This window comes from Rhinopithecus roxellana, chromosome 1, assembly GCF_007565055.1.
Source record: "Rhinopithecus roxellana isolate Shanxi Qingling chromosome 1, ASM756505v1, whole genome shotgun sequence".
NCBI classification, from domain to species: Eukaryota; Metazoa; Chordata; class Mammalia; order Primates; family Cercopithecidae; genus Rhinopithecus; species Rhinopithecus roxellana.
This window is the reverse complement of record NC_044549.1, coordinates 101081657-101107433: the sequence shown is the minus strand read 5'-3', so window position 1 is coordinate 101107433 and position 25777 is coordinate 101081657. Positions and strand designations below refer to the sequence as shown.

At 40.9% G+C, this 25777-nt stretch overlaps 1 protein-coding gene across 2 annotated transcripts in view; it reads right to left on the bottom strand.

Annotated features, from left to right (window-relative positions):
• The window catches only part of C1H3orf33 (chromosome 1 C3orf33 homolog), a 49824-nt gene that overhangs the window by 5873 nt on the left and 18174 nt on the right, over positions 1–25777 (bottom strand). For both annotated transcript variants that reach the window (XM_010365891.2, XM_010365892.2), the window contains one exon: positions 7691–7838. In XM_010365891.2, the coding sequence (XP_010364193.1) occupies positions 7691–7838 (148 nt within the window). The remainder of the gene's footprint in view (positions 1–7690; positions 7839–25777) is intronic.

Sequence of the window (25777 nt, the reverse complement as noted above, 5' to 3'; positions counted from 1 at the left end):
ATAGGCCTTCAGTTTAATAATATGGGCTATTACCACCAAAAGAACCATAGAAACTGCTTTTTCACTTAACTTATTGAAGATATTGTCCCTTCTCAACAAATATTGATCTACATCAACACTGTTATGCTTATACATTTTGCAAAACTGACTTCTAGATAGGATTTTATCAATTGATATTCTAAGAAGCATAACATGAAGAAGACCTATTTACCCAAACCCTTGGTAGAATTTTAACCAATGTAACTTTAATAACAAGATTTTACTTCAGAAAAAGTTTATAACTTTCCAAAAACAGATAACAGCTGACAAAAAAAAACTTGGTGTCTTAAAAAAAATTATACATTTAACATATATTAAGCTCTTACATAATGGTTGAAAATATAAAGTTAAATCCATCTATTCTCCAGGAAATAAGTAATACTTTAGTTCAAGAAGATATCCTAGAACACTGTTATAGTATTTGACAAAAAAAAAAAAAAAAATGTGTTTAGGATACAGGCTTCTTAAAACGTATCCTAGAATTTTAGTTTGAGAAGCATCAAAAGGTATAAGCAATTGCACTCCTGCACTCCAGCCTAGGCGACAGGGCAAGAACTTATCTCAAAATAAAGAAGGCCAGGTGCAGTGCCTCACGCCTGTAATCCCAGCCCTTTGGGAGGCCGAGGAGGGCGGATCACCTGAGGTCAGGAGTTCGAGATCAGTCTGGCCAACATGGTAAACCCCATCTCTACTAAAAATACAAAAATTAAGGCCAGGCGTGGTGGTTCACACCTGTAATCCCAGCACTTTGTGAGGCTGAGGCAGGTGGATCACCTGAGGTTAGGAATTCAAGACCAGCCTGACCAACATGGTGAAACCCCGTCTCTACTAAAAATACAAAATTAGCCAGGCATGGTGGCACAAGCCTGTAATTACAGCTACTTTGGAGGCTGAGGCAGGAGAATTGCTTGAACTTGGGAGGCAAAGTTTGCAGTGAGCCGAGATCATGCCATTGCACTCCAGCCTGGGCAACAACAGCGAACCTCCCTCTCAAAAACAAACAAACAAACAAAAAAACACAAAAATTAGCTGGGCATGGTGGTGCATGCCTATAATCCCAGCTACTCAGGAGGCTGAGGCATGAGAATCACTTGAATCTAGGAGGCAGAGGCTGAAGTGAGCCAAGATTGCGCCACTGCACTCCAGCCTGGGCAATAGAGTGAGACCGTCTCAAAAAAAAAAAAAGAGAAGAAGAAGAAGAAAAAATAAGGTATTTGTAGAATGATCATACTTTTACAAAAACTTTGTGTTACAATAAGTAAATACACAAATTAGATTAAGGTAGTACATACAACAAAGATTAAATGATACCAAATCATTAGTACATAACGAGTTACAGAAAGCCTGAAAATTCTGAAGTCTCTCTCCAACCCTTTAATGTTGCCAACACCATCAATTCTCTTCCAGTAAGACATCCTGATAGTGGCAGGAGACAGTCAAATTCCCAGGCAGATGGGGCAGGTGCCCAGTGAAACCTGACCTTCAAACTAAAAACAGTTTAAAGCCTGAAAAACGAGCTACAAGTCTCATATAAATCCATGGACTGGATAGAGAACCTCTTTTCTTGTTTGGTGCTCTTTCCTGTGATTGATCTCCACCCTTCACCTATTTTACATATAGCTACCCTTCCCTAATGGTTTTTGCACTGCCATGCTCATCTTTTAGTGGTGCCCTTTTTTTAGCCTTTTTTGCATACTCACAAACCAATTAGCATGCACTCACCCATTCTGAGCCTAAAAAGCCCCAAACTCAGCGACACTTTGAGACTGCCTGTCTTCGGGCAGGGGACTACCTGACTTCAGGTGGTGGGGGTGGGGTTGCACAACTCAGGTACCCTCTCTGCTGACAGCTGTTTTGTTTACTCAACAAAACTTTGCCTTGCTCACCCACCAGCGGTCAGCTAACCTCATTCTTCTTGGATGTGGGACAAGAATCGTGACCCACCGAATGGCAAGTGCAAATGAGCACAGGCTCCAGACCAAGGTACAAGCCAAGTGCAGCCCACCGGGCCAGGTGGGCAGAATACCTCCTGTGGCAAGCCCAGGGCCAAGCAAGGTCCAGACAGGGGCATCACCAGCCGTGGAGGTCTCTGGCGAAGCAGAGCCAAAAAATCCTGTGTCAACCCCATAGTCTTTGAGAACAAAGTTTTTGGGACCAAAAACTTGAAGTGGATGGTCCATTAATCTAATAAAACACTATCAACCTAAGTATTAATATCCTAATTATTTACTTGACAAAGGTCATTGCATTCCTTTAAATTAGCAAATTCCCCATTGAGTATTTAAAATATAATGTGATCAATAAGAATTTAAAAATAAATCTTCCAGAAACAAATTACTTTTTTGAAAAGTGTTACTTTTATTTTTTATTTTTTTGAGATGCAGTTTCTTTGTCACCCAGGAGGGAGTGCAGTGGTGTAATCTTGGCTCACTACAACCTCTGCCTCAAGTGATTCTCCTGCCTCAGCTTCCTGAGTAGCTGGAATTACCAGCGCATGCCACCACACCCCCACCACCACCCCAGCTAATTTTGTATTTTTAGTAGAAAGGCAGTTTTACCATATTTGCCAGGCTGGTCTTAAACTCCTGACCTCAAGTTATCTGCCCACCTCGGCCTCCCAAAGTGCTGGGATTACAGGCGTGAACCACTGTGTGTGTGTGTATGTGTGTGTGTGTGTGTGTGTGTGTGTGTGGTGTGTGGAGACATGGTTTTGCTCTGCCACCCAGGCTGGAGTGCAGTGGCATGATCATGGCTCACTGTAGCCTCAACCTCCCAGGCTCAAGCAATCCTCCCATATCAGCCTCCCAAGTAACCAGGACAACAGGCACATGCCATCAGGCCCAGCTAATTTTTTTGTTTATTTGTTTGTTTTCTGAAATCAGCTCTCACTCTGTTACCCAGGCTGGAGTGCAGTGGCATGATCTTGACTCAGTGCAACCTCTGCTTCCTGGGTTCAAGCAATCTTCTCACCTCAGCCTCCCAACTATCTGGGACTACAGGCCTGCACCACCACACTCTGCTAATCTTTGTATTTTTTGTAGAGACAGGGTTTCACCATGTAGCCCAGGCTGGTCTCAAACTCCTGGACTCAAGCGATCCACCCGCTTCAGCCTCCCAAAGTGCTAGATTACAGGTATGAGCCATCGCTAATTTTTAAATTTTTTTTGTAGAGACAAGGTTTCACAATGTTGCCAGGGCTGGTCTCAAATTCTTGGGCTCGAGGGATCCTCCTGCTTCAGCCTCTCAAAGTGCTGGAAATACAGGCATAAGCCACCACCACCTGGTCTTTGATTTCTAATCTATGAATTTTTTTAGTTTTGTGTTACTGTGACATGAATCCCTCTACCTTCTCAGCCCTTCAATAAATCGTTTATACAAACATCAAAAATAAATAAGTAAATAAAGCCCAATTCATAATAGATGGGATGACACAGTAGGTGCTGGTTAGGAGGGGAGAACTTAGGCTCCAGTGGAGTAGGCCAAGAGTACTCTATCAAAAAGGTAGAACTTGGCCAGATGCAGTGGCTCAGCCTGTAATCTCAGCACTTTAGGAGGTAGAGGTGGGCCAGTGTCTTGAACCCAGAAGTTCAAGAAGGGCCTGGGCAACACAGCAAGATCCCATTTCTACAAAAAATAAACTTAAAACTTAGTGGACATGATGGTGCACTCCTGCAGTCCCAGCTGCTTAGGAGGCTGAGGTAAGAGAATTGCTTTGGCTTAAAAGGAGGAGGCTGCAGTGAGCCGTGATCGCACCACTGCACTCCAGCCTGGGGGACAGAGCAAGACCCAGTCTCAAAATCAATCAATAAATATAAGGTGGGACTTGGGTGTTTCAAATACACAGAGAAGCAGAAGGGAGTAGAGAGTGACTATGTCAAGTAAGGGAAGGATCATGATTATCTAGAAAAACTACAGACATAAGATGAAAACTGAAGCAAACCCCAACTAGGGAGTCTGTTATATTTCTGCCTCATGAGATGGGTGGGAAACTTTGTGGCTAAATATTTTTAAGGTTTTTAGAGAGATAGGACATAATACAAAAACTGATTTTTAAAAAATAACTCTAGATCTATAAAATACTATAAGTGGATTCATGACAATGTACAACTTCATGAGACACACGAAATTGTATGACAGCAGAATCATCTACACCTATGTCAAAAACATTTTTTTTTTTTTTACCGTCAGGGATAAAAGAAGCTTTGAATAATTTCCTCACTAGACTGCAGGTTTTATGACTACTGTAAGTGTGTGCCCATTTTCTTTGCCGCTGTACTGAGACTGTAGCAATAGCACAGGCATTCAGTAATAATTGGAGGAATTAAGTATTCTAAATGTTTCACTTCATAAAAGGTTTAGGCTGTGCGTGTGTGTGTGCGTGTGTGTGTTTGTGTGTGTGCGTGCCTCCTCATTCATACACACCAAAAATAAGATCGCAGAAGGGACAGGTGGCACAGAATTGCCATTAGAAAGGAGTCTTAGAAATCTTATAACTCTCTTATTTGATGGTGGTGGGAACCACAGACCAAAAGCAGAAACAGAACACAGCTTCACACACCAATCTGTGTTCTACTACACCATGCAGCCTCTACTACTATGTTGAGTCATTTGAACCAAACCTTCTTGGTAAGAATGACCTCCATATTTAGGACCTGGATCTTAGCCCTCCTCAGAAATAGAATAAATACCTATTTCTATTACATAAATCAAGAAGTAAAAATAGTGAAAGGAACATAAGGAGCTTTTAATTAACTATTTTAAAATGAAGACTATGCTCTAGCAACTTATCATATCATTCAAAATGGTGTTTGGGTAACAACTTTCTAGCTCTAAAACAATTCTACAGGTAAACAGGTTTCATGTCTGAAAGTGCAAAATAATCTTTTTGACATAAGCAGTTTATGTTAGTCACAAAACAGGCATTAGCACTATCATGACATTTGTAGTGGTTAGTATTTGTTGAGAGGTATAAGACATTTATCATCTGTTTCTTTAACTTCTACATGTCTATAGAACATGCAGTTCTGAACTGAGTGATGGAAAATCTGTTTTCTAGCTTTGATTTCAACATTATTAGCTAGATGGCATTTAATCTCTGTAGAAAATATTAAAATAAGTGGAGGAGAAAAGTGGAAATTTAAGGAACTTCTAAGCCTCCCTTAGACTCTAAAATTCAGATTCTATGTGCCAAATTACATAAACATTTTATTATTTGTTGTGGGAACCATTAATAATAAAAATCATATGTGGCAATTACAGTGCCATGGCATTGCATGATTTCAGGAGGCAGATTTCTGTTGAATATCGCCCCTGTAGACATGCAATGCATAGCCCGGACAACCACAAGTGATGATCTGGCTGGCTAAGCTCTGATGAGTCATTACTATCAGATAGAAGAGATTTAAATTATTACAACAACTGAGAAGCTAAAGGACTTGCGAAGTGTAAATCCTACTTAGAGCTGAGATGGTCAAAAAAGGCCATCCTTGGTAATCTCTCTTCAGGGAGCAACACTCATTAAAACTGTGTAAGTTCTCTTTGGTTTACTAAAAGAATTAATTGTATCAAGTATGTTTGGGGGGGAAAAAATCAATCTTGTTCCTTTACAGTTGTACGTTATTGAACAGAGTGATATTCGTTCACCTTGGGATTTTTAAAAAGAACTCCTTTCTTCATAAAATCAGAATATTAAGAAGAGCCATAAATAGAACTAAATTAATCCATTTGACAAATTTTACCAAGTCTCTATTGGCTAATAAGTATTTTTCTAGGGACTTTGAATACCAAAATGAAAAGGAAAAAATCCTTGCCCATCAGGGGCTCACAGTTCAGTGAGGAATATAAACCTAAATACATAACAATAGCAGAAAAGGTGAATAAGTACTATAATTGCAGTGTATGTATCATAAATTGTTGTGGGGTATAGTAAAGAAAGAGGCTAATTCAGCCTGGCAGTTAAGGAGGCTTCACAAAAGAGCTAACAGTTGAGCCAGATCCTAAAGAATCAATTGATGTTCAACAGAGGCCAAGACACTCCAAGCAGAGAGCCAGGCCCAGGTTTGTGAGAATGCATATAAGCAGCAGGAAGGTCTGTGTGTGCCTGGGGGCTTTGATGTGAAGCAAGGAGAAATAGGAATTGCAGCAGGAAAGTGGCATCTTATACCAAACTTGTCCAATCTGCAGCCTGTGGGCCACATGCAGCCCAGGACGGCTTTAAATATGTCCCAACACAAATTTGTAAACTTTCTTAAAGCATTATGATATTGTTTTGTTTTGTTTTGTTTTTAGCTCATCAGCTATCATTAGTGTATTTAATGTGTGGCCCAAGAAAATTTTTCTTCTTCCAATGTGGCCCAGGGAAACCAAAAGATTGGATACCCCTGTCTTACACCCTTCCTCCCTATGTCTCAAACACAGGAGTCTTGGTATGTCTTGTCAAAAGCATCATGCTCTTTCTCACCTATGCTCTTCCTAGCTAGCCTCCTCTTAATTCTTCAGGTACCTGATTAAATAACAATTCCTCAATGTGGCCTTCTCTGACTACTCTATATGTATAGATTCCATTACTGCCACTCCCAAGACCACCCAGAATTATCCTAGTATCCTTCTCCTTTTCTTCACAGCTCTTAGGACAACTTTTCATTTGTCTGTTGTCTATCTTCCACCTAGACTGTAAGCTTCAAGGGTTAAAGGAATTGTGTTTGTTTTACCCAACATTGTACAATTAGCTTAGGTCGTAGACCATAATAGGTGCTCAACATTTGTGAAATGAATGACTGAATGAATAGTTGAATTTAAAAAGGAACGAAGGGGCCAGGTGTGGTGGTTCACGCCTGTAATCCCAGCACTTTTGGAGGCCAAGGCGGGAGGTCAGGAGTCCTGACCTGAGGTCAGGAGTCCAACACCAGCCTGGCCAACATGGAAAAAGCCCATCTCTACTAAAAATAGAAAATTAGCAGCCGGGCGCGGTGGCTCACGCCTGTAATCCCAGCACTTTGGGAGGTCGAGGTGGGCGGATCACGAGGTCAGGAGATCGAGACCATCCTGGCTAACACAGTGAAACCCTATCTCTACTAAAAATACAAAAAAATTAGCCGGGCGTAGCCGCGGGCGCCTGTAGTCCCAGCTACTCGGGAGGCTGAGGCAGGAGAATGGCGTGAACCCAGGAGGCCGAGCTTGCAGCGAGCCAAGATCGCCCGCCACTGCACTCCAGCCTGGGGGCAGAGCGAGACTCCGTCTCAAAAAAAAAAAAAAAAAAGAAAATTAGCCAGGCGTGGTGGCGCATGCCTGTAATCCCAGTTACTCGGGAGGCTGAGGCAGGAGAATTACTTGAACCTGGGAGGCGGAGGTTGCGGTGAGCCGAGACCACGCCATTGCACTCCAGCCTGGGCAACAAGACTGAAACCCTGTCTCAAAAAAAAAAAAAAAAAAGAAAAAGAAAAAGAAAAAAAAGGAGCAAAAGAAGAAAGGAAATCCGAGCCAAATTAAGCACCTCCTTATATATAAGGCCAAAAATTGAGACTTTCTCATGGACAATGGAGAGTTATTAGGAATTAAAATGATTTTTTTTTTTTTGCTATTTTATAAATAACATCTAATAAAAGAAGACCACAATAGTTATTTAATTTCATTAATCTTGTACCTTACTTACTTCTCAACGAAGCTATAATAGGTAAAGTAATAGGTATATGTTCAATTTCTAAACCATTCTCAGTTATTCGGCGTAATCGTCCACGTAGTTTAACATTTCTTCTTATAAATTCTACTGGAATATCTGAAGAGCTTGTAAATTTTGATGTCTATGGATTTACAAGGAGAAAAATACAACCACTTATTATTGTCATTTCAAAATTTAAAATGTCAAATTATCAAAACATTTCACAATTAGACATAACCATCAACATTTTAAAATTTAGTTCCTAATTTTATATTACTTTAATATGATTTAATCAAACGTGTTTATGGAAACATTATTTACAAATCCTTATTCACTATTTTCAAGTCACTACATAAAGAACATTAAACAGACTCCTAACTTCGAAAAGCTTATAACCTCAAATATGACACAATTCATCAAAAGACATTGAGTATCCATCTGTGCCTGGCACCACACAAATCTGGTTAAACAGTCTCCAGCTTATTCCACATAAGTACAATCTATTCATGCATATACTGATGGGAAAACTTAAATAAAGAACAAAGCTAAGTCAAATTAAATTAGAAACTTAACCAACGAGATTTTTTTTCTTATTTTTTTATCTTGTAGGAGAAAAGGCACATTTAAAAAAGAAAAAAGAAAAAAAAGCCAACATTAGGAATGTACTACAATCCCTAACACTTAGGTGATATCTTGGGATCAGTCAACACTTTATGCCTACTTTTTTCCACATTGACAATACTATAAGCTTTGTTCATAATTATGGCTAGTTAAGAGGCTCACATAACAGAAGGAAAAGCCAGGCATGATGGCTTATGCCTATAATTCCAGCACTTTGGGAGGCTTAGTTGGAGGGTTACTTGAGGCCAGAAGTTTTGAGACCAGCCTGGGCAACATAGCGAGACACCATCTCCAGAAAAAAATGTAAAAATCAGCTGAGCATGGTAACATAGAACAGGAGGGTCACTTGAGCCCAGGAGTTTAAGGTTACAGAGAGCCATGATAGTGCCACTAAACTCCAGCCTGGGTGACAGAGCGAGAACCTGACTCTGTCAAAAAATAAATAAATAAATTAGTACCCAACTTCCTATGACAGTAAAGTTGAACTGAAGATTTTTATAACCAAGAATAATGTAGGAGACAAACCCAGAAGGTGGAATATACTATAGAATAAATCACTTCGTTTTCCCAACAAAACAATGGCATTGGAAAAAAAGGGTGGGAAGGTATTACAAAATTAATGAGATTTAAGAAATATAACATATAAAATATATAGACTATTTGAATAGATCATCTATTTTTAAAAATCATAGTGACAATCAAGATCTTCTGACTATAGACTGGGTATTAGATGATTCTAAGAGATTATTGTTAATTTTCTTATGTATGATAATATTAAAAGACAAACTAACATTACAGATCTGTTTTTCTAGACAGGGCTTCGCTCTGTGGCCCAGGCTGACTGTAGCCTCGACCTCCTGGGCTCAAGTAATCCTCCTGCCAAAGCCCCCCAAGTAGGACTACAGGTGTGCACCACTACACCGGGTTAATTTTTAAATTTTTTGTAGAGATGGTGTCTTCATTTGTCGCCCAGGCTGATCTCAAATTCCTGGGCTCAAACAATCCTCCTGCCTCAAACAATCCTGCTGCCTCATGAATTCTGATGTCATAAACTAGGAAGTACATATCATCACCTTCTTGCCAAAATGCTTAGGCTGAATCTCACAAGGAAAGAAACAAATTCAGATTATGGAACATATTAAAAGACAACTGGCTTGGACTCTAAAACTGTCAGCATCATGAAAGACAAAAATTGTTTTTAAGTAGGACTAATGGCTGGACATGGTGGTTCATATCTGTAATCCCAGCACTTTGGGAGGCCGAGGGAGACGGATCACGAGGTCAATAGATGGAGACCATCCTGGCCAACATGGTGAAACCCCATCTCTACTAAAAATACAAAAATTAGCTGGGTGTGGTGGTGCGTACCTGTAGTCCCAGCTACTCAGGAGGCTGAGGCAGGGGAATCGCTTGAACTTGGGAGTTGGAGGTTGCAGTGAGCTGAGATAGTGCCACTGCACTCCAGCCTGGTGACAGAGCGAGACTACGTCTCAAAAAAAAAGGAGTAATATTCTAGATTAAAGGAGTCTAATGAGACATAACAACTAAATATAATGCATGATCCTTGACTGAATGTTGGATTGGGAAAAAAACAATAAAGGACATTTTTTAGAAAATACATCTGAATATGAACTTTATTGTATGTAAGACTGCTGCAGAAATGTTAAATGTATTAGATGTGCTAATATTAATGTGGGTATGTAGGAGAACATCCTTGCTCTTAGAAAGCACACTATGAAGTATTTATGGATGATGTCTCATGATGTCTGCAACTTGCTTTGAATTGGTTTCACAAAGGGAGAGAGAATACAACTGTAGCAAAATGTTAACAACTGGTGAATCTAGGTGAAAATCTAGGTGAAAGGAAAATGAATTTGACAAAATTTTTTAGGAGAAAAAGTTGGGAGGAAAAAGCTTCTGGATCTACTTTCAATATTCATTCAAGAATGTGAAATATGCAGAATATAAACAGAAGAGAGGAGAAATGCTAAATCAAACCACAAAGAATTTGAATCACGGGACAAAGTTGCTTATGACAAGTTTATGGGAAAAACAGAGAAATACAGATTAAATATCCACATAGTCAGATGGTTCCCAACATGGTTTAGTGAAAACACTAAGGGAATACCAACGAATTAATCAATGTCAATGGAAAGCTGTACTCTAGGGGTAATCTATGGAATTCTGACCTCCAGTTTAATATGATCACGAATGACTTGAAAGATAGCATAAGGAACAAACATCAGGATGGCTGGTTGTTTGGAAGGATATGACTGCTGGAAGTCAGGATAGTCAGGATAAGTATTCAAAAAGATTCTGACAACCAAAATCATGAACTAAATTGTAAAGACATTTTAAATTTTGAAATGACAATAATAAGTGGTTGTATTTTTTCATGTACTCCCCAAAACTAATGAAGGATGGGAGAGAACAAATTAGTATCTATAGTGCTTATATGGGAGATATTTAGAGATTTTAGGGAACTGTGAACTCAAAATGAGTAAAAGTATAACACTGCTGCTAAAAACACACACACAAAAACAGAAAAAGTGCAACCTGGTCTCCTCAGCACCAAAAAAAAAAAAAAGATCAACCTAAGGAAACATTTTTAGGAACAAAATCTAGAGCAAGAGAAGTGAGGGACAGATTGTCCTAAAGCAGGCCGTAAGGAGAATATATTGCACTACTCTGGAGATTTTTTTTTTTTTTTTTTTTTTAAAGACAGAGTCTCGCTCTGTTGCCCAGGCTGCAGTGCAGTGGCGTGATCTCGGCTCACTATAATCTCTGTCTCCCGGGTTCAAGCAATTCTCCTGCTGCAGCCTCCTGAGTAGCTGGGATTACAGCCATGCATCATCACACCCAGCTGATCTCAAACTCCTGACCTCAGGTGAGCCGCCTGTCTCAGCCTCCCAAAATGCTGGAATTATAGGAGTGAGCCACCATGCCTGGCCATGAGATCGTATTTCATAAACGGCTTTAACAAACTGGAACAAAGCCAGAAGAAAAGAAAAAAAAAAAAAAAATAGTAAGGCGCCTGGAAACCATATCGCCCAGGAAAACTAACAGTACTTTGCCCGGGGAAAGAAAGAGTTACAAGAAGTAGAATGGCCATGAAAGATGTCTTCAACTACTAAAAGTGCATCCCTTTTAATTCTGGTGTGTTTTCTTACAATATACGTAAGAAGGTCAAAGAGTGCCTTAATGTTTAGAGTTTTATAAATTATTAAGAAGCTGAGGGAGGAAACCGAAAGAGCATCAATGTTCCTGCTCTCAAGGAGCTCATGTGAGAAAGATCCCATTGCATCCATTTATTTTACATCCCACAACAACAGAAAGCTCAAAGCTGTGCTTCTGTAACACAGCAGGGACTATTTGAAAGATGAACAAAAAATATACATAAAACAACCAGAATATAACTGTACAGAAATACATGAATAGGTTTAAGATAAAGCATATATCAAAGGGGACAAAAAGGGATAGATCCAAAGGCTAAGAACAGATAAGGAGGCTGTCTTCACAGGAAGTAAATCCTGAGCTTGTGACAAACACAACCTACTCTCTAGGAGAGGCAGAAAGATGCTGCCGCTACAAGGATGCTGTGTCTAAGCTTCGGGCGGTGAAGAAGATGTCCTAAAGGCAAAAAGACAAATGCTAGAAGCATCCTGGTAAAGACAAAGAAAATACGGGTTTCAAATTCAAGACATAAATTTGAAATCCAGCTGTGCCACTTACTAGCTGGATGATCTTGTGAAAATTGTTTACCTCCTTTAAGTATCTACTTCCTCATCTACAAAAATCAACCTTGATCAAAAGATTATTATAAGCATTAAATGAAATGATGGTTATAAAGTGCTGGCACAATGCCAAACTCAATAATCTTTTTTATTTCTTAAATATAAAATTGGCAATTATCAACCAGTAACTGAAGAAATATAAGAACTTGATAAATAATCTCTCAGAGGGAAGAAAATCAGCAATACAAAAAGGACACTGAAGCATGACTAACACAACATCCATTGCTAAATCCCTTCTCCCTTGCCACCATGAATTTTAGGGATGGGAAAGCTAAATGGTCACTCTCCCCAAGTCCTTTCCAGCTAGAGGTGGCTATGTGACAGAGGATGTAAACAGAAGTCTGCTGAAGGCTTCTAGGAAAAACACTTTCCTGACAAAAGGAAAAGTTGTGGTTGGTACTGTCCTTTTCCTCCATTTCCTGCCTTGATCATGAATATGATACTTGGAGCTACAAAAGGCATCCTATGCAATGAGAAAAGGCCAAAAAATAACATGGACCTAAGCCCTTATGTCACTGAGGCCGGGAACCTCCGCCAGCAGCCTACCTCTAGACTTCTTATGACTTGAGAAAAATAAACCCCTTACATGGTGAAGCTGCTGTTGCTTGGGGTTTCTCTTACTTGCAGCCAAACTCATCTGTAATACAACAGAAGTTTTTGTTTGTTTGTTTTTGCTTTAATCACTTAATGTTTCAATGTTCTCTTCCTACTTGCTCTTCTCATCACTAGTAAGTCACCATTACTTGAAAATAGCTGGCCGGGGCTGGGCGCGGTGGTTCACACCTATAATCCCAGCACTTTGGGAGGCCAAGGCGGGCAGATCACAAGATCAGGGGATTGAGACCATCCTGGCTAACATGGTGAAATTCCATCTCTACTAAAAATACAAAAAATTAGCCGGGTATGGTGGCACACATCTGTAGTCCCAGCTACTTGGGGGACTGAGGCAGGAGAATCGCTTGAACCCGGGAGGCGGAGTTTGCAGTGAGCCGAAATTGCACCACTGCACTTCAGCCTGGGCGACAGAGTGAGACTCCATTTAAAAAAAAAAAAAAAAAAAAAAAAAAAAAAAGTGGGACAGGTACGGTGGCTCATGCCTGTAATCACAGTACTTTGGGAGGCTGAGGCAGGCAGATGATGAGGTCAGGAGATCAAGACCATCCTGGCTAACATGGTGAAAACCCGTCTCTACTAAAAATACAAAAAAATTAGCCATGTGTGGTTGCACATGCCTGTAGTCCCAGCTACTCAGGAGGCTGAGGAAGGAGAACTGCTTGAACCCAGGAGCCAGAGGTTGCAGTGAGCCAATATGGCAAAACCCCATCTCTACTAAAAATACAAAATTAGCCAGGTGTGGTGGTGGGCACATGTAATCCCAGCTGCTCAGCAGGCTGAGCCGAGATCATGCCAACACACTCCAGCCTGGGCAACAGAGGAAAACTCTGCCCAAAAAAAAAAAAAAAAAAAAAAAAATCAAGATAAATTATTGAGTCTGTGGAACAGAAAGAAAAAAAGATTGAAGAAAAGTGAACAGGGCCTAAGGAATCTATGGAACACCTAAATGAACCAACACGTGCACCAGAGGAGTCCCAGAAGAAAAGAAAGAAGGGGGAAAGAGACTATTTGAAAAAAAAAAAAAAAAAAAAAAAAACTACGACTGAAAACTTCCCAAGTTTGATGAAACAGACAGATACAAACATCCAAAAAGCTCAACAAGTCACATAAAAGGATCCTTAATAAGATTATCAGCAGATCTCTCATCAGAAACTTTGGAGGCTATAAAGTAGTGGACTGATATCTTCAAAATGCTAAAAGCAAAAAAACTATAAACCAAGAATATCATACCCAGCAAAACTGACCTTCAGAAGTGAAGAATTCAAGACATTTCCAGATAAATACAAGCTGAAAAAGTTTGTTACCACATACTTGCCCTGCAAGAAATGCTAAAATGAGTGCTACATGTTGCAATGAAAGGACACTAGACAGTAACTTGAAGCCATATGAAGAAATAAAGATCTTGGTAAAAGTAAATACATGAGCAATTATAAACATAATATTATTGTAACAACAGTTTGTGACTCCACTTTTTGTTTCCTACATAATTTAAGAGACTACAGCTTGAGCATCCCTAATCCAAAAATCTGAAATCTGAACTGCTCCAAAATCTGAAACTTTTTGAGTGCCAACCTAACACCAAAAGTGGAAAATTCCGCACCTGAAAAATAGAAAAATCTGCCATTATTTGTTATTGATCTTGTTTAACAGTCAATACAGGTATCCTGATGATGCTACTGTTCTGCTCAGTTAAATGTTTTTGGTCCCAAGCATCCTGGATAAGGGATACTCAACCCATTCTACTTTTTTTGTTTGTTTGTTTTTGTTTTTTGAGGTAGAGTCTCATTCTGTCACCCAGGCTGGAGTGCAATGGCACAGTCTCAGCTCACTGAAACCTCTGTCTCCTGGGTTCAAGCAGTTCTCCTGCCTCAGCCTCCTGAGTAGCTGGGATTACAGGCATATGCCACCACATCCAGCTAATTTTTGTATTTTTAGTAGACACAGGTTTTTGCCACGTTGGCCAGGCTGGTCTTGAACTCCTGACCTCAGGTGATCCACCCACCTCAGCCATTCAAAGGGTTGGGATTACAGGCGTGAGCCACTGCACCCAGGAAACTTGTACTATGTTGTTGTTTTTTTGTGTGTGTGTGCGTGTGTGTGTGACGGAGTGTCGCTCTGTCGCCCAGGCTGGAGTGCAGCGGCACGATCTCGGCTCACTGAAATTTCTGCTTCCCAGGTTCAAGGAATTCTCTGCCTCAGCTTACCGAGTAGCTGGAACTATAGGCACACGCCGCCACTCCCGGCTAAGTTTTTGTATTTTAGTAGAGACGGAGTTTCACTGTGTTGCCGAGGCTGGTCTCAAACTCCTGAGCTCAGGCAATCTGCCCGCCTTGGCCTCCCAAAGTGCTAGCATTACAGGCATGAGCCACCTCACCCAGCCTGTACTACATTTTTAAAAGAGACAATAATTAGTTTAAAACTTAGTATTATTGTAACTTTGGTTTGTAAGTCCATATTTTGTTTTCTATATAATTTTAAAGACTTGGATATTTTAAAAATGATTAGTTTATGTTTCTCTTGGGTTTTTGTTTGTTTGTTTGTTTGTTTGTTTTTAAGACAGAGTTTCGCTCTTGTTGCTCAGGCTGGAGTGCAATGGTGCTGTCCACAACCTCCACCTCCTGGGTTCAAGCGATTCTCCTGCCTCAGCCTCCCAAATAGCTGGGATTACAGGCATGTGCCACCAGGCCTGGCTAATTTTGTATTTTTAGTAGAGACGGGTTTATTCATGTTGGTCAGGCTGGTCACGAACTTCCAACCTCAGGTGATCCTCCCGCCTTGGCCTCCCAAAGTGTTGGGATTATAGGCATAAGCCACCGCGCCTGGCCTAGTTTATGTTTTTTTATATCCACAATGTACAAAGATGCAATTTTGTGACATCTAGAACTGAAAGGAGTGGGAATGATGTTCAAAAGGAATAGTTTTTGTATTTTATTGAGGTTAAGTTGGTATGAATTTAATTTAGAGTGTTATAAGTTTAGGATGTTAATAGTAACCTAGAACAAATAGTTACACAATACACAGAAAAGGAAATAATATAAAATTAAAACACTTCGGCCGGGCTGGTGGCTCACGTCTGTAATCCCAGCACTTTGGCAGGCCAAGGCAGATGGATCACTTGAGGCCAGGAGTTCGAGATCAGCCTGGCCAACATGGTGAAACCCTGTCTCTACTAATAAAACAAAAATCAGCCAAGCGTGGCAGTGAGTGCCTGTAATCCCACCTACTTGGGAGGCTGAGGCAGGAGAACCGCCTGAACCGGGAGGTGGAGGTTGCAGTGAGCTGGGATGGCACCATTGCACTCCAGCCTGGGCGAGAAAGACTCTCTCAAAAAAACAAAAATAAATAAATAAATAAATAAAATAAAATAAAATAAAATAAAGAAATTCTACAAAATACAAAAGAACACAGTAATGCAGGAAATTAGGGACAAAAAAACCTATAAGGCACATAGAAAACAGATGGCAAAATTACAGAAGTCTGTCCTTACCATGTAATTACTTTAAATGGTAATGAATTAAAATCTCCAATAAAAAGTGAGAGATCAGCATAATTTATTTAAAAACTATTCAACCATATGCAGTCTACAAGGGATATACTTTAAATCCAAACAAATAGGTTGAAAGTGAAAGGATAGAAAAAACTGTTCCATGCAAATAATAACCAAACAAGATCAGGAGTACCTAAACCAATATCAGAAAAACTAGAGTTTAAATCAAAAAAAGTTACAACAGAAAAAAATAGGACATTATTTATTAATAAAATATTCAAAAAAGCAAGAAGGCATAATAATTATAAATGTTTATGTACCAAATAACAGACCAGCAAAAATGGTGAGAGTTGAAGGAAGAAATAGATAATTTTGCAATAACAGAGACAACACCCCACTCTCATAATGAATAGAACAGCCAGACAGAAGATAAGTAAGGAAAAAGAGGACTTAAATAATAAAATAAATCACTTAGATCTAACAAACATATAGAGTACTCCACCCAATGACAACAGAATATATATTATTCTCAAATGTACATGGAACATTCGCCAAGACAGACCATTTGTTAGGCCACAAATTGAGTCTTAGTAAATTATAAAAGATAGATGTCATACAAAGTATCTTCTCTGAACACAACAGGATGAAGTTAAATAACAGAAGAAAAAATTTGCCCATCTGTGAAAATTAAATGCACTCAAACAGCCAATATATCAAAAAACAATCACAAGGAAAATTTATAAATGCTTAACTAAGAAAGAAAAAGAAAGAAAAAGAAAAACAGGCCAGATGTAGTGGCTTATGCCTATAATCCCAGCACTTTGGGAGGTATAGGTGGGCAGATCACTTGAGCTCAGGAGTTTGAGACAATCCTGGGCAACATGCCAAAACCCTGTCTACTAAAAAAATACAAAACATTAGCCAGGTGTGGTGGCACACACCTGTAGTCCTAGCTACTCAGGAGGCTGAGGTGGCAGAATTGCCGGAGACAGAGAAGTCAATACCGCAGTGAGCCATGGTAGTGCCACTGCACTCCAGCCTGTCTCAGAAAGGAAAAGGAAAAGGACAGGAAAAAGAAAGGAAAAGGAAAGGAAAAAGGGAAGGGGAAAGGGAAGGGGAAGGGAAGGGAAAGAAAGGAAGAAGGAAAGATTGATCTCAAATCAAAAACCGAACTATATAATTTAAGGAAATGGGGGAGAAAGGCCACACTAAACCCAAAGCTAGCAGAAGAAAGGAAATACTAAATATGAGAGTACAGACAGGAAAGAGAAAAACAATAGAGAAAAATTAATGAAACCAAAAGTTGGTTCTTCAAAAAGAACAATAAAACTGACAAATCTTTAGCTAAATGGGCTTAAAAAAGAGAGAAAGGACTAAAATTCCTAAGTCAGAAATAAAAGAGGGGACATTAGTACAAATTCTACAGAAATGAAAAGAACTAGAAAAGACTACTATGGGCCGGGCGCGGTGGCTCAAGCCTGTAATCCCAGCACTTTGGGAGGCCGAGACAGGCGGATCACGAGGTCAGGAGATCGAGACCATCCTGGCGAACACGGTGAAACCCCGTCTCTACTAAAAATACAAAAACTAGCCGGGCGAGGTGGCAGGCGCCTGTAGTCCCAGCTACTCGGGAGGCTGAGGCAGGAGAATGGCGTAAACCCGGGAGGCGGAGCTTGCAGTGAGCTGAGATCTGGCCACTGCACTCCAGTCCGGGCGACAGAGCGAGACTCCGCCTCAAAAAAAAAGACTACTATGAACCACTGTACACTAACAAATTGGATAACATAGAAGAAATGGATAAACTTGTAGAAACAAAAAACCAGGCCAGGAACACAGTGGCTCACATCAGGCAGATCATCTGAGGTCAGGAGTTTGAGACCAACCTGGCCAACGTGGCGAACCCTGTCTCTACTAAAAACAAAAAAAAATTAGCTGCACATGGTGGTGGGCACCTGTAATCCCAACTACTTGGGAGGCTGAGGCAGGAGGATCACTTGAACCTGGGAGGCAGAGGTTGCAGTGAGCTGAGATCGTGCCACTGCACTCCAGCCTGGGGAACAGAGCAAGACTCTGTCTCCAAAAAAAAAAAAAAAAAAAAAAAAAAAAAAACCTTCCAGGATGGAATCATGAAGAAAGTAAAAATCCAAGTAGACCTAAAACTACTAAGGAAGTTAAATCATTAATCAAAAATCTCCCAACATAAGGAAGCCCTGGATCTGACAACATCACTGGTCAATTCTACCACAGATTTAAAAGGGGACTAACACCAATCCTTCTCAAACTTTTCCCAAAAATTAAAGAGGAGAGAATACTTCTTAACTCAGTCTATGAGACCAGTGTTACCCTGATACAAAGCCAGACAAAGATACTGCAAGAAAACTATAGACCAATATCCATTATAAACATTGATGAAGAAATTCTCTACCAAATCACAGAAAAGCAAATTCAGTCACTCTTTTCTTTCTTGAAACAGGGTCTCACTGTTACCCAGGCTGGAGTGTGGTGGCTTGATCACGGCTCACTGTAGCCTTGACCTGCTGGGCTCAATCGATCCTCCCACCTCAGCCTCCTGAGCAGCTGAGACCACAGGTATGCTCCACTATGCGCACTTAATTTTTTTTTTTTTTGAGACAGAGTCTCACTCTGTCACCCAGGCTGGAGTGCAGTGACATGATCTGCCTCCCAGGTTCAAGCAATTCTCCTGCCTCAGCCTTCCAAGTAGCTGCGACAACAGGTGCACACCACCATGCCTGGCTAAGTTTTTTTTTTTGAGACGGAGTCTCGCTCTGTCGCCCAGGCTGGAGTGCAGTGGCCGGATCTCAGCTCACTGCAAGCTCCGTCTCCCGGGTTTACGCCATTCTCCTGCCTCAGCCTCCCGAGTAGCTGGGACTACAGGGGCCCACCACCTCGCCCGGCTAATTTTTTGTATTTTTAGTAGAGACAGGGTTTCACCTTGTGAGCCAGGATGGTCTCGATCTCCTGACCTCGTGATCTGCCCATCTCGGCCTCCCAAAGTGCTGGGATTACAGGCTTGAGCCACTGTGCCCGGCCACCTGGCTAAGTTTTTGTATTTTAGTAGAGATGGGGTTTCACTGTGTTGCCAAGGCTGGTCTTGAACTCCTGAGCTCAGGCAATCTGCCTGCCTCAGCCTCCCAAAGTGCTAGGATCCCAGGCATGAGCCACTGTGCCCAGCCAGCCGTATGCCCAGCTAATTTGTTTTATCTATCTATTTTTTTTTTTTTTTGTAGACATGGGTGTCTCTTTATGTTGCCCAAGCTGGTCTTGAATTCCTGGGTTCAAGCGATCCTCCCACCTCAGCCTCCCAAAGTGCTGGGATTACAAGTTTAAGCCACCACACCCAGTCTTTCAGCCACATATTTAAAGGCTTATACATTATAACCTAGTGGGATTTATTCCTGAAATGCAAGAATGATCCAACATATAAAAATCAACCAGTATAATACACTGCATTAATAGAATAAATTACAAAAACACATGGTTACCTCAACTGATATAGAAAAAAACCTTTGTTATCCTTCATGATAACACTTAACAAACTAAGAATAGAAGGCAACTACTTCAACATACTAAGGTCACATATTAAAAAAACCATATTCAGCTGGGTGCGGTGGCTCACGCCTGTAATCCTAGCACTTTGGGAGGCCAAGGCAGGTGGATCATGAGGTCAAGAGATTGAGACCATCCTGGCCAACATGGTGAAACCCTGTCTCTACTAAAAATACAAAAATTAGCCGGGCGTGGTGGCACACGCCTATAATCCCAGCTACTCAGGAGGCTGAGGCAGGAGAATCGCTTGAACCCAGGACGCGGAGGTTGCAGTGAGCCGAGATCGCAGCCACTGCATTCCAGCCTGGGCAACAGAGTGAGACTCCATCAAAAAAAAGAAAAGAAAAGAAAAAAGAAAAAACCATAGTGAACATTATACTCAATGATCAAAAACTGAAAGCTTTTCCTCTAAGATCAGGAACAAGCCCAGGATGTCCATTCTCACCATTTCTATTCAACAGAGTATTACTGGATGTCTTAGCCAGAGCACCAGAGCACACAGACAAGAGAAAAAATAAAAGGCATCTAAAATAGAATAGAAGAATTTAAATACCTCTGTTCACAGATTATATGATCTTATATGTAGAAAACTCTTTAGAAAAACTATTAGAATGCACAAATTCAACCAAGTAAAATAATACAAAGTCAACACACAAAAACCAGTTGCATTTCTAACATTAACAACAAACAATCTGAAAAGGACATTATGAAAGCAATTCCATTTATAATAGCATCACAAAGAATAAATTAGGAATTAACCAAGACAGTGAAAGATGCGTACAATAAAACTACAAAACAGTGCTAAAAGAAATTCGAGAAGACATCAATGAAAAGACATCCCACGTTTATGGACTGGAAAACTTAATATTGTTTAAATGTCAATATTACACAAAGTTATCTATAGATTCAATACAATCCCTATCAAAATCCCAATGACTTTTTTTTTTTCAGAACTAGGAAAATCCATCCTCAAATTCATGTGGAATCACAAGGGATCTCACATAGCCAAAATAATTTTGAGAAAGAAGAACAAAATTCGAAGACTCACACTTTCTGATTTCAAAACATATTTAGAAGCTACAGTAATCAAAACAGGGTAGTACTGGCATAAAGATAGACATACAGATCAATGGAACAGAGAGGCCAGGAATAAATGCTCACATATACAATTAAATGATTTTCAACAAGGGTGTCAACACCACTCAATGGGGAAAAGACAGGCTTTTCAAAAATGGTGCTGGGAGGCTGGGCCTGTAATCCTAACACTTTGGGAGGCCAAGGTGGGTGGATCACTTGAGACCAGGTGTTTGACACCAGCCTGGCCAACACAGTGAAACCCCATCTGTACCAAAAAATACAAACATCAGCCAAATGTAGTGGCACATGCCTGTAGTCCCAGCTACTGGGGAGGCTGAGGCATGAGAATCACTTGAACCCGGGAGACAGAGGTTGCAATGAGCCAAGATCATACAACTGCACTCCAGTCTGGGTGACAGAGTGAAACTCTGCCTCAAAGAAAAAAAAAAAAAAAATGGTGCTGGGAAAACTGAATATTCACATGCAAAAAAAAAAAAAAAAAAAAAAAAAAAAAGTTGGGCCCTTATCTAACACTATATAAAAAAATTAACTTGATAGAGCAAAGACCTAACCTCAAGAGCTAAAACTATAAAACTCTTTAGAAAAAAATATAGGGCAAAAGCTTCATGACAGTGGATTTGCCCATGATTTCTTGGCTGTGACACCAAAGGCACAGGCAACAATAAAAAAAGAAAAATAGGGCAGAGAAAAATGGCTGAATCATGGATTATCCCCCCCACAGGAATACCAAATTGAACAATGATCCACACAAGAAAGTACCTTCATAAGAACCAAACATCAGGTGAGCAATCACAGTACCTGGTTTTAATTTCATGACACTGAAGAGAATAGAAAAGACAGTCTTGAACTGCTGATGCCACCCCTCCCCCATTCCTGTGCAGCAGCTGCGTGGCAAGGAGAGAGAATCTATGCACTGGGAGGAGGGGAGAGCACATTGATTATGGGATTTTTGCATTAGAACTCAGAGCTGCCTGTTATAGCAGAAAGCAACACCAGACAAAACTGAGCCGAGGCCCATAGAGGAAGTATTCAGACCAGCCCTAGCCAGAAGGGAATCATCCATGCCAGCAGTCAGAACCTGAGGTCTTTCAAGCCTCACCACCACGGGATAACGTAGTCTGGGTTCCTAAATAAACTTGAAAGGCAGTCTAGACCACAAGGCCTGCAATTCCTAGGCAAATCCTGGTGCCGTGTTGGCTCAAAGTCAGAGAACTTGGGGAACACATGACCCATTGAGACACCAATGAGGGTGGACAAGTGAATACTTGTGCCGCACCTCTCTCCTAACCCCAGGTAGCACAGCTCACAGCTCCAGGAGAGATTCCTTCCTTCTACCTGAGAAGAGGAAAAGGAAGAGTAAACAGAATTCTGTCTTGCAACTTGGAAACAGCTCAGCTACAGCAGGATAAAAAAAAAAACGAGGCAGAGGACCAAGACTCCCATTCCAGGCCCCAGCTCAGAGATGACATTTCTAGATACGCCCTGGGCCACAAAGCAACCCACTGGCTTGAAGAGAAGAACCCAGTCCTGGCAGGATTCATCACTGGCTGACTCAAGAGCCCTTGGGACCTGAATAACCAACAGCAATACTCAGGCAACACCCGCTATGGGTCTTGGGTAAGACTGAGAGACGTACTGACTTCAGGTGTGACTCAGCACACCTGTGATGGCTATGGTGCGGGACTCTTTCTACTTGAGAAAAGGAGGGGGAAGACTAAGGGAACATTGTTATGCAGCTTAGGTATCAGCTTTGCTACAGTGGAGTAAAGCACCACATGGCCTCTTGGGGTCCCCAAGTCCAGGCTTAGGCTCTTGGATACCATTTCTGGATCTGCCCTGGGCCAGTGGGGAGCCCACTTCCCTGATGGGAGAGTCCCAGGATTGCAGCATTCACTACAAGCTGACTGAAGAAACCTCAGGCCTTGAATGAATATCAGTGGTAGCCAGGCAGTATTTGCCGCAGGCCTGGGATGGTGGGGGCCCCAGGGAGAGACTCTTCTGCTTGTAGAAAGGGGAGGAAAGCGTGGGAAGGACTGTCTTGTGGCTTGGGTTCCAGCTCAGCCACAGTAGCATATAGCAGCACCAGGTAGATTTTGAAGATTTACTAGTCCACGCCCTGGCTCCCAGATGACATCTCTGGACCTATCTGAGACTGGGAGAACTCACCACCCAGAAGGGAAGGACACAAGCCTGGTTGGCTTCACCACCTACTGATTCTGGAGCCCTAGGGTCTTCAGTAAACATAGGTAGTAACAAGGCAGCAGTTACCATGGGCCCTGGGAGAGACCCAGTGCTGTGCTGGCTTCAGGTCTGACCAAGTGCAATCCCAGTGGTGGTGGCCACAAGGGTGATTGTGTCACCCCTCCTCCAGCTCCAGGCACCTCGACACACAGACAGAGAGACCCCACTTGTTTGGGAGAAAGAAAGGGGAAAAACAAGAGTCTCTGCCTGGTAATCCAGAGAATTTTTGCAGCTCTTATCCAAGACGGTACATCTATTAGACTGTAAGAGCCACAGTGTTACAGGGCTTGGGATGCCCCCTAATACAAATACGGCTGCAGTGACCAAAAACTTAGATGACAACACCCAAGTGCATTCAAATACCTGGAAATCCTTCCAAAGAAGGACAGGTCCACACAAATCCAGACAGTGAAGACTATAATAAATACCAAAATCTTCAATGCCCAGACATCAATATCCATAAGCATCAAGAATACACATGAAAATGTGACCTCACCAAAAAGAACTATATAAGGTACCAGTCACCAATCCTGCAGAGACAGAGATTTGTGACCTTTCGAACAGAAAATTCAAAATAACTGTTTTGAGGAAACCTAACAAAATTCAAGACAACACACTGAAAGAATTCAAAATCCTATCAGATACATTTAACAAAGAGATAGAAACAGTCAAAAAGAATCAAGCAGAAACTCTGGAGCTGAAAAATGCAACTGACATATTGAAGAATGCATCAGAGTCTCTCAACAGCGGAACTGATCAAGCAGAAGGAAGAATTAGCAAGTCTGAAGACAGGCTATTTGCAAATACACAGTCAGAGGAGAAAAAATTAAAAAACAATCAAACACTCTTACAAGATCTAGAAAATAGCCTCAAAGGGGCTAATCTATGAGTTATTGGCCTTGAAAAAGAGGCAGAGAGATGGGGTAGAAAGTTTATTCAAAGGGATAATAATAGAGAACATCCAAAACCTAGAGAAAGATACTGATATTCAAGTACAAGAAGGTTACAGAACACCAAGCAGATTTAACCGAAAGAAGATCACCACAACACAGTTAATAATCAAACTCTTAAAGGTCAAGGATAAAAACAATGCTAAAAGCAGCAAGAGAAAAGAAACAAATAGCATACAATAGTACTCCAGTACATGTGGCAGCAGACTTTTCAGTGAAATCCTTACAAGCCAGGAGAGAGTGATATGGCATAAACTGCTGAAGAAAAGAAAATATATATGTGGCAAAAAAAAAAAAAAAAAAAAATGCAATTACTTTTGCACCAACCTAACAAAGTATAGCCAGTCAAACACAAGGGAGAAATAAAGACTCCTAGACAAACAAAAGCTGGGGGACTTCCTCAACATCAGACATGTCCTACAAGAAATGCTAAAGTGAGTTCTTCAATCTGATGAAAAAAAAGGATGTTAATGAGCAATAAGAAATCACCTGAAGGTACAAAACTCACTGGTAATAGAAAATACAAAGAAAAACACGGAATATTATAACACTGTAATTGTGGTATGTAAACTACTGTATCTTGAGTAGAAAGGCCAGGCGCAGTAGCTCACACCTGTAATCTCAGCACTTTAGGAGGCCGAAGAAGGCAGAAAACTGAAGGTTAGGGGTTCCAGACCAGCCTGGCCAACATAGTGAAACTCCGTCTCTACTAAAAATACAAAAATTAGCATGGTGGTGCACGCCTGTAGTCCCAGCTAGTCGGGAGGCTGAGGCAGGAGAATCTCTTGAACCCAAGAGGCAGAGTTTGCAGTGAACCGAGATCACGCCCCTGCACTCCAGCCTGGGAGACAGACTGAGACTCTGACTCAAAACAAAACAAAAGCTAAAACAGCTTTTCTAGACAGATGTATAATAATATATAAATAGACATAAAGTTTAAAAGTCAAAGTATAGAGTTATTAAATTTGTCTTTGCTTCATTGTTAGCTTGCTTGTTGTTGTTTTTGTTGTTTTTGAGACAGTCTCACTCAGTCTGGCCCAGGCTGGAGTGCAGTGGTGCGATCTCGGCTCACTGTAGCATCTGCCTCCTGGGTTCAAGTGATTCTCCTGTCTCAGCCTCCCAAGTTGCTGGGATTACTGGTGTGCCCCATCACACCTAGCTAATTTTGTATTTTTAGTAGAGACAGAATTTCACCATGTTGGCCAGTCTGGTCTCAAACTCCTGAACTCAGGTGATCCACCTGCCTCGGCTTCCCAAAGTGATGGGATTATAGGCGTGAGCCACCCCACTCGGCCTAGTTTGCTTGTTTATGCAATCAGTATTGTCATCAATTTAAAATAACAGGTGATAAGATATTATTTGCAAGCCTCAGGGTAACCTCCAATCAAAGAACATATAACTGATATACAAAAAATAAAAAGCAAAAAATTGAAACACACCACAAGAGAAAATCATCTTTAGTAAAAGGAAGATGAGAAGGATGGAAAGAAGAAAGAGAAGACCACAAAACAAACAAACAGAAAAAATTTTTAATGACAGGAGTTAAGTCCTTACTTATCAATAACATTGTAAATGAACTAAACTCTCCAAAAGACATAGAGTAGCTAAATGGATTAAAAAAACAAAACCCAACAATCTTTTGTCTACAAGAAACATACTTCTCTTAATAAAGATACACATAGAGAGGGGGGGCGGAGCAAGATGGCCG